The 26941-nt window shown below is 32.8% G+C and overlaps 3 protein-coding genes across 8 annotated transcripts; all 3 read right to left on the minus strand.

Annotated features, from left to right (window-relative positions):
* Positions 1-2258: 2258 nt before the first annotated feature.
* Positions 2259-7691, minus strand: LOC114368803 (kinesin-like protein NACK1). 3 transcript variants are annotated; one of them, XM_028326062.1, is made up of 16 exons: positions 7519-7691; positions 7336-7391; positions 6704-6944; positions 6482-6571; positions 6274-6374; positions 5963-6079; positions 5706-5787; positions 5551-5618; positions 5377-5436; positions 5174-5298; positions 4839-5037; positions 4641-4751; positions 4455-4547; positions 3408-4358; positions 2968-3293; positions 2259-2773 (listed from the first exon to the last, which is right to left on the minus strand). In XM_028326062.1, exons 3-16 carry the CDS (start codon positions 6939-6941, stop codon positions 2446-2448), a joined length of 2889 nt encoding a protein of 962 aa, XP_028181863.1. In that variant the 5' UTR covers positions 6942-6944; positions 7336-7391; positions 7519-7691; the 3' UTR covers positions 2259-2445. The 3 variants fall into 3 exon arrangements, with proteins under 3 accessions (XP_028181863.1, XP_028181864.1, XP_028181862.1); XM_028326063.1 differs by lacking the exon at positions 7336-7391 and having other exon boundaries at positions 6704-6941; XM_028326061.1 differs by lacking the exon at positions 7336-7391 and having other exon boundaries at positions 7519-7690.
* Positions 7692-8730: 1039 nt separating this feature from the next.
* LOC114368804 lies at positions 8731-14518 on the minus strand. The gene is made up of 6 exons (XM_028326064.1): positions 13621-14518; positions 12919-13133; positions 11653-11938; positions 11486-11571; positions 11321-11412; positions 8731-9608 (listed from the first exon to the last, which is right to left on the minus strand). The coding sequence occupies exons 1-6, from the start codon at positions 13921-13923 to the stop codon at positions 9358-9360; spliced, it is 1233 nt and encodes a 410-aa protein (XP_028181865.1). The 5' UTR covers positions 13924-14518; the 3' UTR covers positions 8731-9357.
* Positions 14519-19556: 5038 nt separating this feature from the next.
* On the minus strand, positions 19557-23616 carry LOC114368805 (LEAF RUST 10 DISEASE-RESISTANCE LOCUS RECEPTOR-LIKE PROTEIN KINASE-like 1.3). Of its 4 annotated transcripts, XR_003657422.1 has the most exons (6): positions 23212-23614; positions 22072-22380; positions 21007-21828; positions 20775-20876; positions 19771-20679; positions 19557-19685 (listed from the first exon to the last, which is right to left on the minus strand). XR_003657422.1 is itself a non-coding variant. In XM_028326066.1 (5 exons), exons 2-5 carry the CDS (start codon positions 22265-22267, stop codon positions 19871-19873), a joined length of 1920 nt encoding a protein of 639 aa, XP_028181867.1. In that variant the 5' UTR covers positions 22268-22380; positions 23212-23616; the 3' UTR covers positions 19557-19870. The 4 variants fall into 4 exon arrangements, 3 of the variants coding, with proteins under 3 accessions (XP_028181867.1, XP_028181868.1, XP_028181866.1); XM_028326066.1 differs by having other exon boundaries at positions 19557-20679; positions 20775-20867; positions 23212-23616; XM_028326067.1 differs by having other exon boundaries at positions 19557-20679; positions 22192-22380; positions 23212-23615.
* Between the last annotated feature and the right edge of the window lie 3325 nt (positions 23617-26941).

Below are 26941 nucleotides of genomic sequence, written 5' to 3' on the forward strand. Positions count from 1 at the left end.
TTGACAAGTGCACCAAATGTCCAAGTAGTAAAAACTCGAAAGTCCGAGTGTCGATTTCCACAGGGACTTTGTTTTGTACTTGTATTATATAATTTTCAATTTATAAGAGAAGAGATAAAGAGAGGTAAATGATAGATAAAAGGAACATGAATTAATAGCAGATAATTATAGAAAAAGAAAATAATAGGAAGCAAAATAATCAAGTAGAGAATCCAATATGATGAGAATGTTAGGACCTAGCATGTCTTGTTTATCTAAGATGTATAATTTTTAGATTTTTCTTTATCAATTAGGTAAATTTATCCTACCCACATCTGTTAAAATACTTGCCCTTGATGTCTCACAATGACAAGCAATGATTCCACATATAAAATACATGAAGCTTTAGTTCTAGACGTGTGCTTTAATGTATGGGCATAATGTTATCATCCTATGTCTAGCAATGATTTCATTATGATATCTTTTCCTTTTAGTTCTGTTAGAAGTTATCCTCTGTCGAGCGCTAACCCCTAAAACTGATGCATGCATATCTTCCTTATATTCATATTAAGAGTTACCCTATGTCGAGAATCTAACCCCTAAAATAATGTAAAGATGAGTAGTGCATGAAATATAAATAGGAAAAGATAATAGGATAGAAAACACCTATTGCATTGATAAATATGGAATACATCATACATCTCTTGGCTTTTTAGGCCTACCAGACCCTAACTAGGGGTTTAGCCTCTCATCACCATGAGGGCCTTACACTGAAAGAAGGGTATAAGAATTGGTGGAAGAAAAGGGATGGAAGAAGGGAATAGAGAAAATGGTGAGAGAGAAGAGAGAATTCCCTAATGAAGAGTTCTTAGGCTTTGGGTATGTATGAGAGTGCTGCTCTGAGACTTGGTGTGTCTTTTCCCTTTGACTTGACTCCCTTTTTATAGTTGCTGGAGTGGACTTGGGCCTACGTACTCTCGCTTAGCGCACTCTGCTTGCTTAGCGTAGGTGTCTATTTTCGCGCTTAGCGCACTCTGCTCGCTTAGCGTAGGTGCTTGTTTTCGCACTTAGTGTGCGCTGCGTGCTGAGCGTGTCTTGTGCTGGACCTGATGCAAAAATCTTCATCTTTTTTCGTATTTTTTGCATCTTTTTGCTTTTAATCCCTCCATTTTTTATATCTGCAAGCTGTAAACAAAAAACATCAATTCCTAACAAATAAGCATTGATAACTACTAAATAATTATTTTTAAAGATATTTTAACTCTATTTTCATTAAAAAAACAACTCTTATTTATCAGTTATCAATAAGTATCACAATTTTTTTTTAAAACATATCCAAATTAATTAAAACAAAAATCAGTCGAGAGCTTGTGTGCCTAGGCAGAAGAATTGGGCCCAATCTTGGTCATCTACCCAAGTGGCTCAGTCCCCAAGGGCATGCATTATTATACTTTGGAATTTTCTTTCTAGATTTCTTCTACATCCAACACTTTTTTAGAATTTTTTAAAATTATTTCTGCTAATAAATATATGAATTTGATTCATCCGGATTGATAATTCATATGAATCATATATATTGTAAATCCATATCAACTATTTTTTTTAAAAAATATTTTTTAATAATTTAATTATAATTTTTTTATAATTATTACATTAGGTAGATTTCTCTGTTTTTGGCCTTATTACACTTAATTTTGATTAATAATGTATTTTTTTACATATATAAATTTTAAATAAAAATCATAGGTTTAATAAAAATTTATATATGTAAAAAAATTAATTATTAGATCAAAATTAATTGATACAAAATTTATTATATAAACTTGTATATATATTATAAATTTTAATATTATATATAACGACATTAATTATTTTATAACATAATTGACCTTTGTCAAAAATTCGTATAACATACGGATTATCAATATGTATACGGATTAGGATTACGAATCCATAAATCTCTTACGGATCCGTATGTCTCTTATGGAATACAAATCTCCGTAAGAGACTTACAAATTACGAATCCGTATGTTTATTAGTAGGAATTATTTTGAAAAATTCAAAAAAGTGTTGAGTGTAAAGAAATCTACACAACTTATAGTTTCTGTTTCTGTGCCAGGAGGGCAGTTGTGTCTGAATCGATCATACCCTGTCTCTTTCTTTCAGCATTGCTCTAGTTGTAAACCATATCCACATGTGAGTGTGGTTGACACAAAAAGTTTAAATCCATATCCATATGTTTGTTTACAACACAAATCACACCCCAAAAGTTTTGCGAACTCATTGAACATGCTTCTTTTGCATATAATAATAACGGGAATCCAATGAATTGGATTAGTTTATTGGGGAAAAAAAATAGTCCAAAACAATAATTTTGAATTGAGAAAGCGCCAAAATAAATAAATAATGAGCATGTACAAGATTTTAATTGGTACTTACTACTTACTTTACAAACATAAAAATTCATTACAAATTAAGCAAGTTTGTTAAGTGATTCCAGCCCATTAACCATGGCCTCTTGTCAGATGGAAGCACAAAGTTCAGTTCAAACATCTCCTTTGACATGTTGCCTCCTGTCCTGAAACCCACAAGCCTTGCAACTATTTCTGCACTCTCCTGTACATGGATTTGGTCATGAGGATCAGTCCAAAGCTTGCTGATAAACTGCATCTTCCTCTGCTTCCCATCAAGAGGAACATCCCATTTCATATACAACGCCTCCCTCTCCTCCAGTGACAAACGTGTTGTCAGTCTCTTGGCCAGAAATTCCCTTTCTCGTTTCAAAGCTCTAATGCTGCATATATTATAAAATGTATATTCAATGAAAAATTCTCATTCATAATGATGCACAGCTCTATATATATCTATCTATATATAACTACATAGTGTAAAATATATATTCGATGAAAAATTCTGATTCTTAAGGGTAAGTATATATTCGATGAAAAATTCTGATTCTTAAGGGTAAGTGTATATGAGAGAGTGAACCTTGATGACAACGAGATAGTTGGTTCTTCTCCAACATGAGGAGCTGGGCTTGCATTCCCAAGTTCTGCTAGGTGTTGCTGCAACCATGTCAAACGCCTTAGTTCTACTTCCATGTATATTTGATCAGCCGGGTCTCCCTTGAATAATAAATAAAACTGGGTCCTGTGAATAATGGAGACATAGCATAGATCCCATAGTTCAAGGATCTCCTGCTGCTGCTCTTTAAATGTTATTTGCCATGAAACCTGGGGTTCCTCCGGTTCACATGAATATTCTTCATTGTCTATGTTGTGGCCATTTGCTTCGTTTGCTTCAAGTTCAAGCACCTAGATATCCAAATAAAAGGACATGAGTCAAAAAGCCAATGGTAATGCATTAAAATGAAAAATGTGCAATGGCATTGAAAGTAGGAAGATATTTTTTTTTATCTATAAATATACCTGGCAAACAAGTAACTGCTTTTGGTACTGCAGTTTGGCCACACGTTCTTTCAATTCTGTCACATATGCTCTTATACTTCTTACATTCTCCTCTGCTGCATTCTGAAACATTTTCTGCATTTTCTTCATGTTAACTGAACTAGAGCGTCGATAACCTGGAGTATTTTCCTTTGATGAAACATCTCCAGCTTCTTCACTCTTTGATGGAGTCTCCTTCTCGGACTCAGGAAGAGTATCAGTTGAAACAATATCATCATTCTCAGGGACTCTATTTTCAATATCAGATTCCAAAACTTGCTGTGTAGTAGATAATGGTGAGCAGGGAGATCTTAGGAAGTTTTGGCGATTGGCAGCATTGCTTGAAGACAAAGGAAGCAACTTTTTCCTTTTGTGTTCCTTTTTATTCTTAGGGGATGCTTCACTGGGTGAGTGTTGGAAGTTGTTCGGGAGAGACATCACCAACTTGTCTATGGACCTTTGAACATTTTCAAGCTGCTGTTCAAGATTTGCAATGGTGCTTCCTTGTGAATGAAGTCGGGTAATCTCTTCCTTGAGATTAGCACTGACACTCTTGTTGATAGAAACCATGCTTCCAACTTCAACATTCTTGGGTGTGGTTGACCTAACAGCACGCATTCCCCTTATTTCTGCTTGCAGCTTTGCAATTGTCTCAGCTGCATCTTGGTTACCTAGTCTATGACATGCCACTTCCTTTTGTAATACTTCCAAAGCTCTATTGGCTTCTTCACCCAGCTGCTCTTGGAGGTGCTCAAGTTTTCGAATTTCATGCATAAGGGTAAAAGGAGCAGTAGAGGATTGCCTCATCGACTGTCTTAATGTTGAGCTTCTTACTCTCTCACATCCTAGCTCTGGTTTTAGTGATGATAGTGCACCAGTGAATGACAGGCATTTCTTCACTGGCAGATGTGGTGATTCAACTGGGTTTGAGACCTGAAGTGCAAAAGGATCTTTATCAGTTGAAATGAATCATGACCAAGAGAAAGTGGGAGGTAAGGGGGAGAGAGATAGAGAGAGAGGAAAAGAAACCTTCTGGTCATCCTGAAGCTTTCTGCGTAATTCATCCGCCTGAGTTTGTGCAAGATCTCTCTGGCGTCTCAGCTCTTCAATTTCCATTTCCATCTGGACAAAGTCGAAAGTCGGGTAACAATATTCAGTACTATGGTATCATACCTGTTCCTATTGATCAGTTTTTTTTTTTTCTTTTCAATTTACCTGTTGAATTTTCCAATCCTTTTCTTTAGATGGATCAGGAGTGCGCAACACTGCCTCCAGCCTTGCAACTTCCTTTTGTAAATGTTTAACAAGCTGTTTGTCTGATACAACCTATTTTGACAAGAAAGCTGTCAAATTTACTTCTGCTAATTTGGAAAACACAAAAACAAATCATTAGGTCACTGAACCAATAGTTACCACATTAACTTGAGCGTTATTCGTTACTTCCTTTGCCCGGGTAGCAAACAGGAGAGTATTTCGTGATTGCTCTACATGACTCAGTGCTGGACTCAAAGTACAAACAATGGCAGTGCGTGCATTCCCACCAAGGGAATGTTGCAATATACGTGTGAGCTTTGAATCCCTGTAAGGTATATGACCACTTCTTTTTCCAACACTGCATATGATGATATGAAAACAAGCAGTTAGAAGAAGGTGAAATCAGTACTCATTTCTCATGGTGCTACACTACTAGGTGATATTTGCCATTATAACAACCCAATAAACTTTCTGTAAACAACAGTGATCCTGACCTGAGCTTCCTGATAACAGTTGTAAGAGTCATCAAGCTAAGGTTAATATGGCAGCCTTCTTTCAGCCTAGTGCCATCTGCATGTGTTTGTGCAGCCCTCTCACTTCCAGCAAGATCAACAAAGTTCTGCAATAATAGACATGAGTTGTTCAACAAGAACTAATTTATCCATTCAAAAGTAGACAAGTGGGAAACATCAATTACCAAGGTTGCAACAAAAGATTTCACACAATCAGCATTTTCACGAAGAGTACTTTGAATTGTCTGCAATATACACCAAAAGGAATAAAATAAAAAATTGTTTCCATAAATTATGAGGGAAAGGAAAATAGGATGATCTTCCGAGTTGCAAAAAATAATTGTACTACTATCACTTACCAGTCTTATTATCTGGTGAGACCGTGAACTGTTATCATTTAGAGCAGTTTCACCAACCTGCCTTTGAGCTGCCAAATAAATTAACTTCAATATATTAAATTGTTTGAGTAAGGAAATAGGTATATACTTTCATGCAAGAAAATAAAGCTTCCTACCTTCACAAATGGAGATTAAATGTCTCAAATGCTTGTCATCTTTTGCTGTTTCTTCTACTAATTTCTCAACCACAGTACCTTTCTACAATACATGAAGGAAAGGAACATTACATTACTGAATTGCTAGCTCATTAAAGAAAGAAAGAAACTTCAAAACATAGTCAAAGTAGGATATTAAAATATGAAATTCCAAATTCAGGACAAGGAAGCGATTTGTGTGCTCATTTATTAGAAAATGCGAAAAATTTGAATATTACCTCGGGATCATCAAGAAGTTTCAAACTGCGACCAGATTCTGAATTTAACAAGTCCCTTACATTCTCATTGTATATTTCTAGTCCAGATATTTTTATAGTGAAATCTCTTTCAGGGGTCTGTAATGATATGCCAAATGAAAGGTTAGCCACAATTTAACAACCTCAAAAATCCTATCGAGTGTTTTCATTACATGTATTAGAATTAAAATTAGACAGAATAGTGTCTTCATCATAAGAATCCAATTATACAACCGATAAAGAAAATCCAATTCTACAAATATAGCCTACAATGTAGCTTTGGGAAAACTTACATTCATAATATGCTTGTAGATATCATAGACAGCCTTCTCTGTTATTCCTCTCATTGTGTATGTCTTTCCACTGCTAGTTTGTCCATAAGCAAAAACTGTAGCTGCAATAAATAAGTATGCAAGGGTTATGTAATGCAGAGAGTCCCTAACAGGGCCACAAATCATATGGGAGGTTAAGACAAAGATACACAAATATCTGAAGCAGTACCATTAATGCCCGTTAATGCAGATAATGCAACTTTCTTTACTCCTTCTTCATATACTGCCTCAGTTACTGAAGCAGGACCAAAAACTTTATCTGCAGGAAGAAAAGCCATGTCAATAAATATTTTTAAAAATTGATGAAATTGAATTAAGAAGTGGATAAAAGGAACTATGAACTGATAATGACTAACAAAATCAAATCAAGGTGAACAATTTCATTAGATACCAAAAGTAAATGATGCTGGTTGAGAAGTGCGTTCATGCGCTGGTGGTTTATACACGATAGTATAATCATTGATGCAGTCCCATGCCACCTGATCTTTAGCCAATTGCTCCCTTCTGTTCAAAGGCCTTAGCCTAACAGTGACCACAATCTTCTCTTCCCTAGCTCTTGCTGCTCCCAGGGTTGATACCGGAGTCCTATCTATCTTTGAAGCTGGTGTTCCAGGTGTTTTCACAGTCATCTTCTACAAAAATCACAGTGAGAAATCATCAACAAAAAATGGGGAAAAAAATTCAGTAAACAGAAAAGTGAACATTTATAATTCAACTGGGGTTAGAACACTAAATTGATTATGCTCAACACTAAATTGATGTTAGAGCAAAAGAAATCTCTTCGAGTGTGACACAAATGGTGTTAAAATTAAATACCAGACACAAAGCTTCAACTAAATAAAAACAAAATCGGTTAAGATTTTATAAAAAATAAAATGAAATTCAAATGAACTTTTTTAGGTGAAGACGTAGTATAGATTCGCTACAGAATAGTCAAATGCAAATGATTAAGGTCGGAAAGACATGGAAATGAAATGAAATTTAATTTTAATACATTAAACTAAAATAAAAAGGAAAGCTTACATGCTGACTCAAATTCGACGCTAATTTAAAGCATTAAACTCAGCAAAACCATAAAACTGGAAAGTGAATAAATAAGGAAGCACATTAATAGAGTCAAAATCCTCAAATGGAAAAACTTGATCAACAGATCAGAAATTCCTTAACGAAATCACAAAATAAAAGGAAATGGAAGCATAAACTCACATCAGAAGAAGAAAAAAGAGAAGAGCGTGCGTCGAAGCTGAAAATTAGTGTTCGGAGAACAATCGCTGTGTGCGTGGCGATTGTGATTCAAGTGAATGAAAGGGCATTGGTGTGTGTGCGCGACGCCTCCATTTCATTTGAATTTCAGAGAACCCTTCTAACGGCTAGTTTTCAATTTTTTTTTCCATTTTTCTTTTTCAGTTTATTTAATTAACTGATTCTATAGTCTTAATTATTAATTATTAATTTAATTATGCGTTCTTCCAACGTTTTCGTTCGCCAGATAATCATTGACAAGACACTCTCATACAGTGGGGCCCCGTTTTGAATCGTAACGTTTAGAGTTTTGTTTTGCTCTGACATTGTTTTTTTCCTCGCTTTTATCGAATTTAAATCGCTTTTTATCCGACAAAAAATGTCAAAAAGAAAAATGGGGTTATTTTATTGCAGGGATTTTTGTATTTTAGTCCACTTAATCTTTCAATTGTGTTTAGGCATTTGGAGAATTATTGTTGAAATTGCAATTTTTTTTAGCATTGTTTACTTACCAGATATAATATTTGTTAGAAGTAGTATCAATTTAGTTGGTCTAGTATGTTTGGTGAGCGTTCACAAATTTAATTTTAAGTAATATTGATATTAAAAAATTAATTTTAAAATAAAGTAGTGTGTTTATAAAATTATATTTTATTAATAAATTTGTAATAAAATTTAGCATATCCAAAGTACCTATAATGTTACACCTAAGTTTTACAAAAACATATAATATAATGTTCCTATAATTTAGCATATCGAAAGTACCTATAATGTTCCATTTTATTTTCCCTATTTCTCTTTCTCATTTGATATAAGATAAATAATCATTTTATTCATAAATGTATAAAATGTTGATAAATTCATCCCAATAGATAAAAAATTCAAATTTCAATATTCAAATGTGAAAAAATATGATAAATCTATTTATTCATTAACTTTTATCCATTACCATTAATTAAAAAATCTACGTGTCACATTCAACAATAAATTTACATTCGGGACAAACTAATTTAAATTTTCTGTGGCAACACGGCTTATTTTCATATTACACTATTGAGTGACAACACGCTTTATTTTTTGCTAACAGTTTTTTGAAAACCTTTGGGGAAAAAAGATTATTTACCTCAAATTAATCCTAACCAAACATGCCACAGACACTGCCAAGAGCTCCATTCGTACTCTTCCAAACAATACCATTTTAGGCACAACACTTACTTTGAAGTAGTAGAATATTGTACAGTAGCATCTAATTTCCTCTCACCAAGTAACAAGGTGTTCATCAGATACACTGACTTAGAGCCAACATTGTACCTTGTTACACAGAAAAATCTACACATTCCATTTTTATTTTTTTTTCTAAAATCACAACACGACTACAAGTAAATATTTAAGTCTAAAAACTCAACCATTATTTTAGCTGAAAAAGTCTGGGACCATCTAGCTTAATCCCACATATATTCTTTCCCTGTGAACCTTTTTTGCTGTATTTTAGCTTTTACTCCCTTTCCATTAGGGTCTTCCACTTATTGACCGTTTTTCTCCATACAAAACCTCTTTTCTTTCTTTTAATTTTCACTTTAGCAATCTTTTTTTTTTCTGTTTTTTTTTTACTTTAGCAATCTCTATTTCATTCTTCACTTGAGACAAGCTCATCTTTTGTGCTGCTTATGCAATGAGTAACAAGAATCCACATTAGAAATCCCAACTCCATCATCAGTCTCTATGGATGGATTGATGGATAGAAGGACCATACCAAGTTTGCAAAGAGCAATGAACACAGAAATTTAAGGCATCTCATTTGATTCACCTGTTGTATGTGCCATGCGATACGAAGAACTGATAATCAGGGTGATTCACCTGAAGCAGCCTTAACCAGTTATCTGCAGCCTGCAAGAGAGAATTTACTACTTGACTCTCACTAACTCCATTTTGTGTCCAAATAGATCCCTTTAACTTATAGGAAGCCATTGCAAAAGTTGGTAAGGAAATCTTTGGCACACCGCCATCAATGTCATTTGGATAAACCAAAATTGGGGCCTGAGTACCTCCATTTCCTGCAAATTGTAATCAAAAGAAAGTTTTAAAAAACATGAACATTGCAGATAAACTGTGATTACTTCTACACTTTTTTGCAATGAAGGATTACTTACATAAACTCAGACAAAATCAATCAGCAAGTGAAGTAATATATTACTAGAATCAATTTCTTGTTATTTGATCACTCAAATTATTATATGCCTTTCAGAGTGCCAATCTCCTAACAAATTGTTCCTAATTAAAAGTTGAAAGATGAGGAATGCAGGAACACTTGCAGTAAAAATATTCACAACTGCAGTTTGCAGCTTGAGTACAGCTGGTCCCACCCAAAGTTTTGGACAACTACATTCGAATGCTAGCAACTGGACAGGCGTTAATCATGGGATTGTAAAGTGATGTGTATCTAGATTTTTCTAAAACAGGAACTAATAATGATGTATCTCTCTTTCTTTGTTACCACACCTCTTACTATGTTATCACAATCAGCCGCACACGTTATCCATATTGAATTATTTTGCTCATTTTAAACACAAAAACAAGCACTAAAGCACTAAAGCACAATATGATTATCTTTATTTACAAGAGTTAGTTCAGGAAGCACTTACTAAGGTCAAATAGAAAGAAAAGAGAGAAAATAAAAGCTTGATTCAGTGAATATGTGTCATTGATGTAGATGACTTAGTAGTCAATAATAGTGTTATTCATAACACACCCAAGCAGTCATCAGCCGTTATTATTTTCCAGTTGCATCATCACGTTTATCTGTTGCAATCATCACAGATGCAATCACCTAAAATCACAACATTTCGTGAAGTTTGAGACTGCAACTGTGAAATACTTTCAGAAACTCATTTTTGCCCTCAGCCTTAATGTAGCAAAAGGCATTTTCAGGGATTTTGTTTGGTTTAGAGAAAATGGACCAAAAAGGTTTTAGACAAAAACCCATTCTGTCTTGTAATACATTTCAGCCTTTTACCTTGGTTTCAACCAAATCCCATAAGACCCATTGCTCATTAGCATGATTCCAGCCAAGCTCCAGGGTTTACCGGCCCTGGTGCATTTTCCTGCCAAGTCATCGGTTCTTTAAGTCTTCTTGTCCCCTGTTTCTCAAGTTTCTGTTCTCTTTAGTAGCTGTGAAGTCTTTTTCTTTTTTGTCTGAAGCTATTCACAGTTCCACCTTTGTTCCTTTTTCTTCCTGCTTCTCATTCCTTGTAGGCTTAAACTTATTTGATTCCTTCACTTCACTCCTTGTACGCTTAATGCGCTTAGCTTTATATATATGACTTTTGATTATTACTTATGTGTTTGTCTTTAATTTTGATTTTTTTTAGCATTTATATATGTGTAGCATAAATTATTTAACCTATATCTAAAATTTCAGTATATGACCATTCCTCTATGACATTTTTGAGACTGACTGCTATGTGCTGCCATCTGGACTGATATACTAATACTATGGTAGATGACCATCTTTCATATTTGATTACCAAAAAAAGAATATTTATTGGAGAAATTTATGTTCTTGAGATATGGCAAACGGGAAAAGAGGAAATAAGTTTAAAATGAATTCATTCATTTAATAATAATGAGCCCAAATGAATGCAGAATCTTGACATTAAAATGCATGAGTACATCTAACAATAATGAGCCCATTCAATTGCTGAATCATGATAAGCTAGAACCACAATGCCACTGCCAATCAAACAAAGAGTTAACGTTCCATGATTACCTGTCAAGGGTGTATGGAGTGTATGGTATGTAAGAAAGCAGGCATCTAAATCTTTTAATGTTGGACCGGTGGGTATTCGATATATAGGATACCTGAAAGATGCCATTACAACAACGTTAGTTGGCACAAGAGACAGCTCTAAAGCAATAGATCAAGTTTTCTCACCATGCTACACACATCCAACTGGCCGGTAATAAATCACAACTTCTTAGAGACTTGAGGCTAGGATAGTCGCGTGCAAGATCAAGTATCTGCCCAAATATAATATAATAAATATGGATTGTTCAAATTAACTGCAAATAAGCCACACATTAATTGAGACCAGTACTAACCTTGTCAGACAAAGGTTCACGGCTATAAGGAGGATCATGATCAAAATACTCAAAAAGAAGATCTTTAGGATTCCCAGTTTCACTATCGTCACTAGAAAATCCCTCTTGCATTGTATTGTGATCATGTACAGATAGCCTGCTCATTTGAAACGAAGCATCACCTGTATGATAGTGACTATTTCTTTGTGCTGTAAAAAGTTCAGTCCTTTTTCCAAATTCACTGTCACTGCTTCCATCGCTGCTTGAATCTCGGCAGTAATCACCGTCACTATCTTCACTGGTGTACCTAATGACAAAAAAAACATCAGATAATGTTACAAACTAAAGCACAATAGCTCATTCTTCGGAAAAATGCATAATAGCATAGAGGTAGCAACGGATTAACATACCATGAAAATTGTAACAGTAAATTCACAAATACAGAACCACATTGACAACAAACAGGAATTTCAGTAACCAGAAAGAAAGGAGAATGAAGAAAGAATACAAGATTTAAAATGTTTCCAATAATTGAGATTAAAAAAAAAAGTTTTGTTAGTTTACCTAAAGTAAAACCAATTGGTAGTACAAAATGATCAAATTCAACAGAGCACAAAAGAGATCCATGAAGCACCACATGGAAAAAAAAATTATATATAAATCAGATGCGCAACATGTTAAATGTAAGAAGAAAATATTCAATTCCCTCAAATGCTGCATGTCTGCAAGAATCTCACAATCAACAGCCATTTAATTTACACTTACAGCTTAAAAAGAGTCTTTTACCAAGGATGAAAAGAAAATGGAAAATAAAGCAAACAAAATCCAAGAAACTACATGAATAAAAACTAAAAAGATATAACTCTAACCGAAAAACAGCAAAAAGGTTTGTGATCTCGTGCAATGCAATCATAACCAAACTTTCATGGTAAAAAAACAAAGGATCAAACCCATCTTATTCACTATAATACTCAGTTCCCATCCTAATTCTTCCCCATTTTTTCTACAATTTTCAATTCTTTCACTTTCTATATCTATGACAAGCATAAATTTTACAAAAACTAAAAACCACAAATGCATTTCTCTTTTGTTGATTTCACCTTCCAACCAGTGCTACCAACATAATCCAGCACTTCATAAAATCAATTTAACCATAACACAGAACAAAAAAACTAGAGAAAATCTATAACCATGTTTCCAGTGATCAGTGTAGTCTCAACTTAAAGTTACAAATTCACAAATTCTCACACACATAAAAGCATGGTTCTACATATGAAACGCCAATACCTTGGCTTAGCATTTGACTTCTTATCTGATTGACCATATAGTTGAATAGCCGACAAATACGGAACATAATATTGCACAACAGATTGTCTTTGATCAAGTACCAAAGGGACTCCTGCTCCATACGCACTCCACTCCTTAAACGATTCCCAGAGATCATCAAGAGCAAAGTAAGATTGATACTCCACATCACAAGTCTTCCAACCTCTCATTGTTGTCTACAACCAAAACATAACAAAAGCAAGTCCTGAGTGAGTAAGCTGGTTGAAAAAGAGTGAACTATTCCTGCTAGAGTTAACATTTAACCAACAGACCAAAAAAAGTGTTTGTTAAGATTCACGTTGAATCATTCAAAATTACATTTAAATACCAGCTAACATAATTTTAGTTAGATGTTCACATATTTGGTCTCACACTAAGGAATTGATTATTGGTCCAAAATTGATTTTGAGTTGAAAGAATGAGTAACTTTTGCATTACACTAGCTTTTAAAATAAAAAAACGTCATAACTAATAGAAATTACTTCACTTCAAGTTCAATTTTAACTAAAATCAATTTCATTCAAAATCAATTTTGCCAATTCTCACACAAGCATACACTAAATGATGCTTGTTGTACCCTCCAAGCCCCACAAAGCAAAAAACCATCACTCAAAACATAGCTCAATTGCGTAATAATTGCATAAAGAACAAGATGAGATCAACCTTGGCCAAATATTGAGCTGTGACTAAAGGAGTTGTGGATTCCAGAAACCTATCAATGTTACTAGCAGGCTCTACAGAAGGGCAAGAAGATGGTTTCTTCAACGAGTATGAAGACTCATTGGAATTCCCATTCTCAGAAGCAACAAGTTCCCTCTTTGAAACTGAATCAGTTCTCTCAGTTTCACCAACACCCTTCTCTCTCTGAACCGGTTTACGCTGGTTCTGGTTCTTCCTTGCCTTCACCGGAATGTAAAACCGATCATCACCACGAACACAACCAAATTGCAGAGCAGTCCCCAACATTTTCCAACACTCTCAAGTCTCAACAAAGTAAAAAAAAAAAAAAATGAAGCAAAATATGGTATGAGTAAGGAAAAAAAGAAGAAGACAAGATCCAGATTAAAAAATCTTGTCTTTTATAGCTTTTCTAACGAAGGACGACGAAAACAAAGAAAATTCAGAAGTGGGTCATGCAGTCTGAGGTACTAGACTCTACACACAAAAGAGAAAAGTTTTCTGAGTGAACAGAGGATCATCAATACACGGAAAAGCTGTATTTTTTTTTTCTTGGAGTTTCTCAGCAACCAAACACCAATTTGGAATTAGAAGATAATCACAGTGAGGTGATAATGAGATTCTGAAAATGAAAGAAACCCAGAAGAGAGAGTTGGCGTGAAGAAAAAGGGGATCAAAGAATGAGTGAAAGGGAAGAGATGAAGGGTGCGTTGTTGATTGGATTGGATGAGAGAAAGTTGAATGAATTTGAAGGAATATATGCGTGAAGTAATGAACAGAGAGAAAGAGAGAGGAAGAAAAGTTTTCTTCTTCAGCCACACAGGAACAGAACAGAGAAGAATGGGTGCATAGAAATTTTGGTGACACTTTAGGAGAGAATATCATGTTTCTCTATTTTTCCTTTGGCTTTGGTGGGGTTAGGAGCATGATTATCGTGGAAATTTTTTATTAATTATTAATTAAAACACTTTGGATAAGTTTAATGAATTTAGTTGAAAGACTGGTACATAGGATGCAACTATTAGCATTCTGTTTGTCTAGTTAATACTTTCTTCTTTTTTATATATAAGTAGTAATGCTTTCCTTTAATTACTTTAAATGACTTTTATTAGTTTTATTTTTTTAGCATCTTTAGTATAACTTGTCTTATTTACAGTTTGGGTACATATCTTTAATATATTTTGGGTACTTCTTGACAGTTTTAATATTACCAAACTTCATTTATATTTTACGTGTTAATATCTTGTGTGTGACTAATAGTTTTTTAGGCACCTTTTAATTACAATCTAATATTAGAAAGTTTAATCTTGTAACATTATCTTTTTATTCTACAGGTATGAAGATGTAATTTTATGTGAGATATAATAAAATACTAATATAAACAATATTCGTAATAAAAAAATTATGATCATTATTTATTAATTCCAATTGTCTTTGAAAAATACCTTTATCTCAAACAAAACTAGGGTAGTGAAAAATGTGTTGAAAATAATTTTTTTAACAAATCTATAACATTTAATTTATCATTTTTCATCCCTAATTAGGCTTTCATCAAACCTAATTATGAGGAAAATGCACAATCAAGTGTCCATATCTTCTTCTCTTTTTTTACATAAAAGTGTCCATATCTTTTTAATGTAATTGCAGCTGGACTATACATTTTTAAACTCCATTAAAATTGAATAATAAATTCAGAAGATCAACTTAACCATTTAAGCTGATCAACAAAATATTTACATTCAACTTATGAAACATTCATAAAAAAAATATATATGAGATATTAAAAATCTAAAAGATTATAAGAATATTTTATGAAGTGTGTAAACAAAAAAAAAAAAAAAAGAATACTTAATGAAGGGATGGGCCTCGAAAAAATTAGCATGGAGGTTGGTTTGGTTAGGAAAAGGCAAAGGCAATGCAATTGACACGTGCTGAGCATGAGTAGGTGGGACACGTGCAACATGCAAATTAACTTTCCCTTCTCGTCATGCCTGCCACTGACACTGAAGTTGTTTACCTGTGTTTTTAAAAGAAACGTGCCCATTACTTCACAATGCCACTTGTTACAAACACAATTATTGCACAAACTCTATTTTGCATGTAATTTCTGTAAGTTTAATTAATGTATTGATAGTATTTGTTAATAAAAAGATTATTTTGTATAATAAAATTGCTTTTTTTAACGATTTCTTTTAAGAAACATTTTTAAAGTTATTTCTAATCAACTATTAATATAAAATGGGCAAAAAAATGAAATATAATATGATAAAATATTCGAAGAGAAACTTATGTAGCAAAATTTACAAAAGTAGTTAAATGATAAAATATGTAATTATGCAGAAAATAGTAATTAAATATTTAGTAAAAACAAAAGAGTAAATAGTATATCTAGTAATGTTGTAAAGAATTTTATATTGTTATTATTCAATCATATAATATTTTTTTATTATTTTATAATAATTATCTTTAAATTTATACTAATTAATGATAATTTCTAATAATATAAACAAAATGACCTTATAATGCATACAAGTTAAACTCAAAATTGAAGAGTTAAATATGTGCATATTAAATTTCATTTAAGTATTTATTATTGCATTAGGTATTTTGTTCAACATATATAATTAAGCCCAGTTCATTTGAAGAAAAAAAATGATATAAATTAAAATAAATTAATATAAGACTGATACTTTTTACATTTTACTTTAATTTAAAATTCCTATCTCAATTAATTCTATTTCCATTTTTTTTACTTCATCCATGATCCAACACTCCCTAAGGCTTAGCCCACAAGTCTATTTCCATCTTTTAACTCATGGAAAAATATACATGCTATGTCTCAATCGAGAGGGAAGCCAAATAATGTGTGGCAGAGAACAATTTAAATGGGTGGCCCCAAGCCTTGTGTCGATGTAGGTTTGTCACAAAAACTGAAGAAAGGACAATTATATAAAGGGGTACTTGGTGAAATTAAGATAGGACATGTGACCATCCTCAGTGTGAGATTATCAAATGGATGGGACCCTTAATGGTTTGGGGCCATTAGACTTTAGTGTGCCAATGCCCTCCCTCTATATATAATGTCATAATGACAGCATTTACGAGCATATATTTATGGGCACCCCATACCATATTCTCTACACATTCATTATGTTAATTGTTAACCACTTGAGGGGGTTCCGGCAGTTTAATTTGGAAAGCTCTTATATGGCAAACGATTATTAAAATTCTTGAAACATTAATTGATTAAAAATAAAATAAAATTTTTTATTTATTGAAATATATAAAATTATATTACTTACTATTTTTTTACACTATGATCGGTATAATAAATACTTTCTTTTTTTTACTGCTTTCTTGCTCTTTCACTGTTTGCAAAAAGAGAAAAATCGTAAACAAGGAATTGAACGCGGTGGTGGATCCAACTTTTTTGTTTGGTTCTTACAAAAACATGACGGAAATGATAACAGCGGTGGCAGAGTTAGCATTTCAGTGTGTGCAGTGTCCCAAGGAACTCAGACCATCCATGAAACGAATTTTTTGTTGTCCTTTCCCATATTGTTTTATGAAAATAATACATGATAATTATATTAATATTTAATGATAATATTTAATTTTAAAAATCATTAAAATTATATAATTTTAAAGAAGCAGCACAAAGTGAGACAGCAAAAATAATCATGAAACAGGTGTTAGAGACCCTTGAGGGCATAAGGAAAGGAACATGGGGATTCAACCATATAACATAATCTTTTATGTTTTTTCTTAGCGAGGAAGAATGGCGTGTGCAATAGGTTTAAACTTCAAAGATCCTGTCATTTAAATTTGTTATCTATGTTTCAAATATTTAGAATGTTGTCTAGACTTAAATTATTATTATTTTGTCTTAAAATTTACTTTTTCTTTTAAGATTAGGATATTGTTAGCATTTGAATTTTGTATTACAGTTTAGTTCTGCATACAAAGATCAAGAAATGAAGTTTTTTTAATTCTTTATTACAGGTTCTATTGTTCGGTAGTTGATAATTTGAAATTGTATTCAATTAGTATTTATATATATTAGTGATTATTTTAATTTACAATTAATTAAGAGATTCTATTTTATAAAACTATCTGTTATAGACAAAATAATAAAGAGTATAGTAATTAATGTTAATAATAAACAAAAAAAAAACAAATTTAATTTCTAGGTCTTAACATTACAATCCCACTGTTTGTTTGCTAACCAGTAAAAAATTGTGAAGAACTTTTCCGTCCATAGAAATTGAAAGGGTTGACATAATGATATAAAATTCTATTGCATTCATATAAGTGAAAATGATTAATTTAGGAGGAGAATCTGCATTTCATTCCCGTCTTGTGTATAAAATTTTTGGATCTGAGGCAATCATACACTGCGAGGAGGGTTAACCTCTGATTCAACAACACCCATAATCTCAAATCTAGGAAAAAAAATCTTGAAACAGAAAATAAATATTTATTTTAAATTAAATTTTCCCTAGGTAATTTTTTTTTATCAACAAAAGATTTTTTTTAATTAAAAATTACATTCAGCACTAGAAGTGCCAAACTCAGATACACAAAGCATGTGGTCTAGAAAGCCAAGAATGGCGTAACAATACAACTTTCCATCCCAGACAAATTTTTACAGTCGACTTGTGTCAAGTGTTGTTGGTAGACATCCTTTTGTATGACACCATGCGTTATATTGAAACACCAGCTTTTGATTTAATTAATGTTCAATGTGTTAAGTCTTAAGCATAGCTTAGTGCATTGTATAAACCAGTAAAATCTCTGCTTTGCCGTGTATGCTTTGATAATTTTCTATAGGTAATTAAATTTAATTACTTCTTTTATTATTTCAATCACCTATTCACATATTAAAAAAGACAGGTCTTACACCGTGTTTCTCTATACTCGCCTTTTTGAATTTAATTTTGCATTGTTTATGAAGTATCACTGCTAATTTGCATTCCTCTTTGTTGCTATATTGTTTTCTGTTCTTACAATTTTAGAGACAAAACCATCTCTATAAGCAGAATGTCAGTTATGGATTCATTAGAGTCTTTGTTGTCAACTAAACCAGAAAAAATTAATGGTGATAATTGTTTTCCTAGCAGCATCAAATGAAACTTTGGATTACTGAATTGAGTTTAATCTGTTATGTCCAATGGAAAATCTGAAAAGAAGAGTTCTGAGAAAACCTCTGATGAATTGGTCCACATTACTGGTTCTGGTTTTTCTAGGGACAAAGATGATTTCACTTTCAGTGACAGATATTTTTTGTCATAGTTGCATTTTAAGTGTTCTTTTCTGGTAATGTTATAAAACCTTTTGTCATACTACAACTGCTGTGTAGTGTAGAGATGCTCTCGAATTCAAATATGGCTCTGGGGAAAAGTATGGTAACTAAATGAGGGAAGAGGATGATTGAAAGTGCAATACATATGCGAATATTTCAAATATATCATTGGTGTAGCTGCAGTTAGATAACTAAAAGATTTACGAACTAAACTTAAAAAAAGAAATAGAAAACAGTGAGAGGAAAAACCGTTTTGTCGGATACAAATGATCAATGATGAAATAATCATATAAAGTGAAGCTCAGAAGCAAGTTTGTTAAGTTACTATTTAACTGATCACTAGACACATCAAAGAGAGAGAGAGATGGGAAGATTTGATTAAGATTTAAGAAGAAGGATTGTCATATTTTAACTAGAAGCGTATCACATCTTGCAGAGTGCATTCAGGTATAACAGCTATAAACTGATTACTCCTTTTATTTTTATTTTATCTATATCTATATTGATAAGCTTTTAATTATTTCTATTAGATAACTCCCCTTATAGATGCCACAGTTTGGTTTAATACATTGAGATTCATGGTTTCCAGTTTTTGGTCTTTTCTTGTGCATTTAGGACATATGGAAAATGAAATACATTTATATTTATCATGTAAGAACATGTTTGTATTGTCATTAAACCTTGTTGAACGTGAATTCAATGTGAGACAAGGATTCAAGTTCAATGTGCCTCGAAAAGTGTAATCCGGCTGAAACAAGCGCAACATAAATAGTTAAGTAAATTTCTAACCTACTCCTTCACCTTCACACAATTTTCAATGATGTAGGGCTAACCTGAAATTGCATATCTGAAGCAAAATACTGTCTCTGTTCAACAAAAATTCAATAAGTAGACACCACAAAGAATCAGGATCGTTGGTAGCATGAATAAAGACTATGTTATCTGGTTGAATCCCCATGTTCCTTCCCTAATGCCCTGAAGGGTCTGTAGCAGCTGTTTCATGGATGGCCTGAATTCCTTGGGACACTGCACACACTGAAATGCTAACTCTGCTACTGCTGTTATCATTTCCATTATGTTTTTATCAGAACCAAACCGAAAACTTGGATCCACTACCTCGTTTAATTGATTGTTTAAGATTTTTCTCTTTGCATACTGTGCGAGAGTATCATCATCTGTGCCTTCCAATGAACTTGGGCGAATGGATGATATGAGTTCGAACAAGACCACCCCAAAACTATAGACATCACTTTTGTCACTAACTCTTCCAGATTCATAGTAGTCAGGATCTATGTAAGCACGTGTTCCTACTGGAATAGTTGAAACATGAGTAGCATGATCTGGAAGAGACCGTGAGAATCCAAAATCTGCAACTTTGACAGTAAAATTTTCATCCAACAGAATGTTACTCCCTTTTACGTCACGGTGGATGATAGCTGAGTCATGAAGAAATACCAAGGCAGCTGCAGTTTCAATGGCAATATTCAATCTAGTATGCCATGGTAGTTTACCATGGGAAGATTCATGAAGATGTTTAGTAAGAGTGCCATTGGAGATGTACTCGTAAACTAGCATGGGTTTGTCGCAATTGCGAGAAGTGCGGCCATAAAGTGAAACCAGATTTTGATGGTGCAAGAGACCTAAGATGTCAGTTTCTTTCATGAATTGCTTAATGGTCTCTTCTGTCTCGTTCTCTTCATGGAAACATTTTACTGCAACCTCTCGCCCATCTTTAAGTTTCCCTGATACAGTGGCATGCCATAAAAAAACATAGATATAAGCATATTTCTTAATAGGGAACACTGATTTAAAATATGCAGACTAATTAGCGTCTCACCATAGTACACGCTTCCATACCCTCCCTTTCCAAGGAAATTGTCAAAATTGTTAGTAGCTTCTTCAAGTTCAGCATTGTGGAAGATTTTCAAAGCTGAGATATCTGAATTATAGGACATAAATAAAACCTTTTACCCTCAGTCTGTTGACAAACACACACACACACACACAAGCATAGAAGCTAGAAAACAAAGAGAATTTTAAAAAAGGGACATAATATGGTTTTATCATACCTTTTGTTGAGTAAGAGCCTGTTTCAATTCTCCCTGGCTTTATGCCATTGAGAATCTCTAGCACCTGTTCCGTGTTTGGCCTTAATTCTTGTGGACATTTCATGCACATAAATGCAAGCTCAGCTGTAGCAGTCATTACCTGCTTGATCTTAAGGTTTGAGTCGAAGCCAAGTCTTCGATCCAACAGCTCCACCAAAGCTTGGTTTTCCATTTTTTTGCTTAAAACGGTAGCAATATTATCCTCTTCATTCAGAAACCAGTCTTTTGCCAGCGTCGATGATAGAAGCTCACACAAAACCACCCCAAAGCTATAAACATCATTTTTTACGCTAAGTTGGCCTTTTGTCAAATACTCTGGGTCCATATAACCACTTGACCCTGCCCTATCACCAGTAACATGGGTCGCATGCACCGGAACTCCATCTGGAAGTTTCTGCGACAAAAGAAGGTTACCAACTTTTGCACAAAAGTTCGCATCTAGGAAAATATTACTGGACTTCACATTGCGGTGGATGATGCCATAATTGTGAAGATGGTTCAATGCATTTGCAATATCAAATGCTATATCCAATCGTTTAAGCCAAGGTAGTGTAATCTTTTCGTCCTTTTCACTATGAAGATGAGCAGCAAGATTGCCATTGGATAGGTATTCTGTCACTAGCAGAGATTCCTCATGATGAGAAGCACACCCGTAAATTGACACAATATTTTTGTGAGGCAAGTAATTTAGGATAATAGTTTCATTGATAAACTGTTGTAATAAGTAGCGCTGGTCTCCGTTAAAGCGCTGAATTGTAATCTCACGTCCATCCTCAAGTTTTCCTATAACAATGTAGATAATCAGAAGAAACTGTTCAATGCAAAAACATGAGGTATATGTAGTCCTTTTAGTGATTATGTTAATCAAAATTATAGATTTACTTAGGTATTTAATGCCAAATTTGAATTTCAATCTTGATTGTGTGAATTACTAAGGAAAAATTCTAATTTTAATTAAATAACAATGCTCAAAACACTTAATATGAAAGGCTCTTAGTCACATAAAAGGCTACAGCATAGTCTAACCGTGATATTGAGTGATAAGGCCTGTCTTTCCACCTCTCTTTCCAATGAAATGAAATCGATCAAAATTATTTGTGGCTTTTCTAAGTTCCTTGTAGGGAAAGATTCGCCACTTCAACTTACTGTGCTTTTCCTTTTGCATTGTGTCTGAAGATGTGCTAGTGAAACAGCACACAAAGATATCACGCCTCAATCTCATGAGGTAATTACGAATGTTGCAGGATCGTTGGGATGCTGGATGTAAGTGAGGTAAAATGTGGCTGATCAGAATTGCAAATTTCTCTGCAGACTAAATTCTATAACGTTTAATTCCTGTTCAAATAAGATCATAGAATTAAAAATTTGGTGGAATAAAATGAATAGTTATGTGGATCAACTAAAATAAAATGTGGTTGTTCCTGCTGGCAAACCTATTATACTACCATGTATATAACAACAATTCTGCGTGGATAAATAAAGGTTACCATTTGATCAACCCCCAGTTGATCTATGAATGGTGTGAAATTTAGGTGGAATGAGAGGAAGAAGTTACCAAAAAGGTAAAATTAACTATAAGAGAAGAAGAGTTAGATGAGTAGAAAAAATTATTTCTTCCTTTAAAACTCCTGTAGTATATATTCCTTCCTTTAAAATTAAAAGGACCTGTTGTTTTGGTAGAGACTGCAGTTGTTTTTCAAGGAGACAATCCTAAGTCAGTTAAGATCATTATAAGGGATGAAACTCCTCTGTGAGTATTTAATGCAATTACTACATACCCATGATTCAAATCGAGACCACTAAATTAAGCTAAAACAATCTTGTACCAATTGTTTTCATGGTTTGAGGAATACCTATCTTTGAATGGTTATTTTTCTCCTAATTAAAGAAAAAAATTGGAAAATATAATAAGAAAATTACTTAATAAGGACAGTTAACTACAAGGATATAAAAAATTTGTTGCTTGTAAACATTAACAAACAAAATAAATAAGATAAATATGAATTTTCCTATACATATTATTCTCATGTTTAAGTAGTATTTATGTATATCTTTGTGCTGACATTTTATTTTTGGTCGAATGAGATGAACAAATGTCATTTAAACAAAAGAATTCATCACAGTTATTAAGTATGTAGTACCGAGACCAGGTTTCTCAGTTCTCACCTTGTGTAGAGCAAACAATCCCTCGAAAGACAAGGTGTCCCCAACAATTTTTGGACGATGAATTACCCCTTTGAAGGAATACTCTGCCAATGCCAGAGGTAGTGATCCAAGTGTACTGACTCAGAAAGTCTCAACTTGGAGACTGATAAGCAATCTAGAAAATGAAATTAACCGAGGTAACGTCCTTCTTGATTAAGTGCTGTTCTATGAATAAGTTGTGAACTTTGAGGATCAAGAATAACTAAGATGAATGAGTTTTAATTTGCTGTTGAACGCGTATAAGTGTAAAAAATAGCATTAAAAAGGAAAGAACGAAGAAATAGCAGTGTAACAAGGAGAGAAAAAGGAAGAAAAAAGGAAGCTGCGGAACGCACGAGGATTTCATATCCAAGCATGCATTTAGTAGGATAGTGACTTTTCTTCTAACAGAGTATTTGATTTGATTAGGAGAAATGCTATACTTTTTGACATTTTTTTTATCACTGATGGAAATTTGTTTTCTTTTTTTACTGAACTGATGGAAATTTGTTAGAAAGTGTGAATTCCATATTTTTATTTAATTAGTGAAATTTGCTCATAATTTAATTAATAATTTTATGTGCTAAGAAAACTAGAAAGGTGTATTGTACGTCAAAACTTTATTTTTGTTAGTGTATAAAAACAGTGTGAATAGTGAATACCGCGTCAAGTGAAAGACAAAATTCATTAATTGTGCGAAGAATAGGCTCTATTCGTGTCTTGTTTCCATTTGTTCCAAACTAAAGTTTGTTGGATTGGAGATAGTGTCAAACAGCTGTGAGTGAAGATGAGTGCCTAATTTTTTTTCAGTCAGAAAACTACAAGAAACAGGAAAAGGACTATTCTAATAAAAGAAGAAGAAGACGAAGAGTATTATTTCATCAATGTTATGCTATTTCTTTTCAAAATATGAAAATAATCATGCGGCAAGTGGGACACAATGTGAACTTTGGTAGCATTGTAACAAGTATTTGGACCCCAGATAAGAGCATTTTTGGAGTTCTCCATTAAGGATTTCATCCATGGAAAAATCTTAAAGATGGGTCTGGTTAGTTATCATCTTCGCTAAATACAGGCAAAGATGATATCGGTTCAATCAATGTTACACTTTTATGGGAGTAACATTCTGTTGGATGAAAATATACCAAGGAAGCTGCATTTTTAACGGCAATATTCAATCTAGTGTGCCATGGCAGTATACCACGGGAAGATTCATGAAGATGTTTAGTAAGAGTGCCATTGGAGATGTACTCGTACACTAACATGCGTTTGTTGCTATGGCAAGAAGTGCGACCATAAAGTGAAACCAGATTTTGATGGTTCAAGAGACCTAAGATGTCAGTTTTTTTCATGAATTGCTTAATGGTCTCTTCTGTCTCGTTTTCGTCGTGGAGACATTTTATTGAAACCTCTTGCCCATCTTGAAGTTTTCCTAATATGCATATTTCTTACAGGGAGCACTGATTTAAAATATGCAGACTAATTAGCCTCTCACCATAGTACACGATTCCATACCCTCCATTTCCAAAGAAATTGTCAAAATTGTTAGTAGCTTCTTCAAGTTCAGCATTTACACAAAAGAGTTCATCACAATTATTAAGTGTATAGCACCAAGACAAGGCTTCTTAGTTCTTACCTAGTGTAGAACAAACCATCCCTCGAAGGACAAGGTGCCCCCAAAAAATTTTGGACGATGAATTACCCCTTTCAGAAAATACTCTGCCACTGAGTATAGTGATCCAAGTGTAGTGACTCAGAAAGTCTTTCTTGAATGATTGTTGTTCTATGAATAAGTAGAGAACTTAGAGAATCAAGAATAAGATGAATATATGAGTTTTAATTTGCAATAAGGTTCAGAGAAACGCTAGCTACATGTTTTTTGATACACTTTTATTATTGTTTAAAATTATAGTTTTAAATAAACTTAAGCTAATAAAATATCTGTTGAGAAAAATGTTTTAAAAGGTGTGCTTATCTTTGATGAGTGTAAAAGAAGTGTGTGAAAGACAAATTTTCATTGCGAGAAGAAATATGTGTCTTATTTCAATTTGTGGCAAACGAAAGTTTTTTTATTGGAGTTTTATGTGTTCAACAAAGAAGCAAGGGAGAAGTAGTTTTGGAATAAACTTCAATTTGGATGAAAATCAAGTTCAACTCAACTGAAAAAAAATGTTTTGTCAATCAAGAGGTGTAATTTTTCATGAGGGATAAGCCTTAATTAGCTTGAATGACCAAATACTAAACCAAACACATCCTATTGTCAAATTGGTCGAAGCGTTTTAATTAATCAATCATACAATTAATATATTCCATGATTATTGTGTGTTTGGATAAACAAATTATTTTTGAAGTAAAATGATAAGTGCGTTCAGTTTCATGATAGATCATTCACAATTATATTAAAATATTAACTAACATAAATATAGTTAATATAAATATAAGTAAATTTTTAAAATTTTCACGTATAGATTCGGATTCAAAATTAATTCAGAGTAACTTTAAGTATATTTTGATCTGAATAGTTTTAATTAAAAAACATTATATATAATTTTACTACTAACTTGTTGATGGAATAAAAATATCTAAATATTAAGTATTTAACTTTGAAATCAATTTTAATTAAAATTAATTTTACAAATTCAATCATACTCAATCAATTTTTAACTATTATCAAGCTTGATACTACAGACTAATTTCATGATGAAAAAAATAATTTTTCAGCTATTCATCCAAATAGGCACTTAGTATAATGCTTTGGATTTTTATTTTTTGCTTAGTACTTCGGCTTATTAAAGTAATTACATAAATATATATAATTCATTCAAATATTTATTTCAACTACTATGAATCAAATATATAAAAACTTAATTAAAATACATTGAGAATGTATTATTTTCATATTCATTTAATTACAAATTATCAATAACCATTGACTTTTTAAATAATTATGGTAAAGTCTTATTTAAAATAATTTTTAATTCGTTGAAAATATAAAATTCTTTGTTCTCGCACGTTGTATCAAAATGAAACTCAAATAAAAATCTATATTTTGAAGAAAAAAATCATACAAATTTAAATATACTATAATTAAGAGGATGAATTAAGTTACTCCGAATAACTCTAAAATAATATACTCGTTTTCTAACTTAATTAGTGGCATGGCCCCAATTGTGTGAATGCTAAAAAATAATTGAAGCCACTTTAGTTAAAGAAAGAAGCTTTCCAGGCTGGTATTGATGAAGTGCTGCCAAGTCTTTGTCCCTTTACTCGCCGCTGACTTACTCAGCAATGCTGAAATGGACAATTCTCCCGAATTTACATATATTTAAACATATTACATGCATTGTTTTATATTTTATCAGTTTTCCATTTGTGTGTAAGAGTTTAATTTTCTCTCATAAGGGGTAATTCAATTTCATGCTTCAACCCACACGTTTCTCTATATTCACCTTTTGATTTTTTTTTATTGAATCACCTTTTGAATTTAATTTTCTCTTTATGTTAGATTGTCTATTCTTCATTTCATTGTTTTTGGAGTATCACTAGTTCACTATCACTTTGCATTTCTTTTTATTGCTATATTGTTTTCTGTTTTCCAAAATATGATTTTTAACTTATAAGCTAATTTCAAATTATGGAGAAACTTATTTTATTTTTCCTTCTTCAATAAGTGCTTATAAAGAATTTTATCTGAACAGATCCTAACAGTTTG

The sequence above is a fragment of the Glycine soja genome, chromosome 9 (assembly GCF_004193775.1).
Source record: "Glycine soja cultivar W05 chromosome 9, ASM419377v2, whole genome shotgun sequence".
In the NCBI taxonomy this organism is placed as follows: domain Eukaryota; kingdom Viridiplantae; phylum Streptophyta; class Magnoliopsida; order Fabales; family Fabaceae; genus Glycine; species Glycine soja.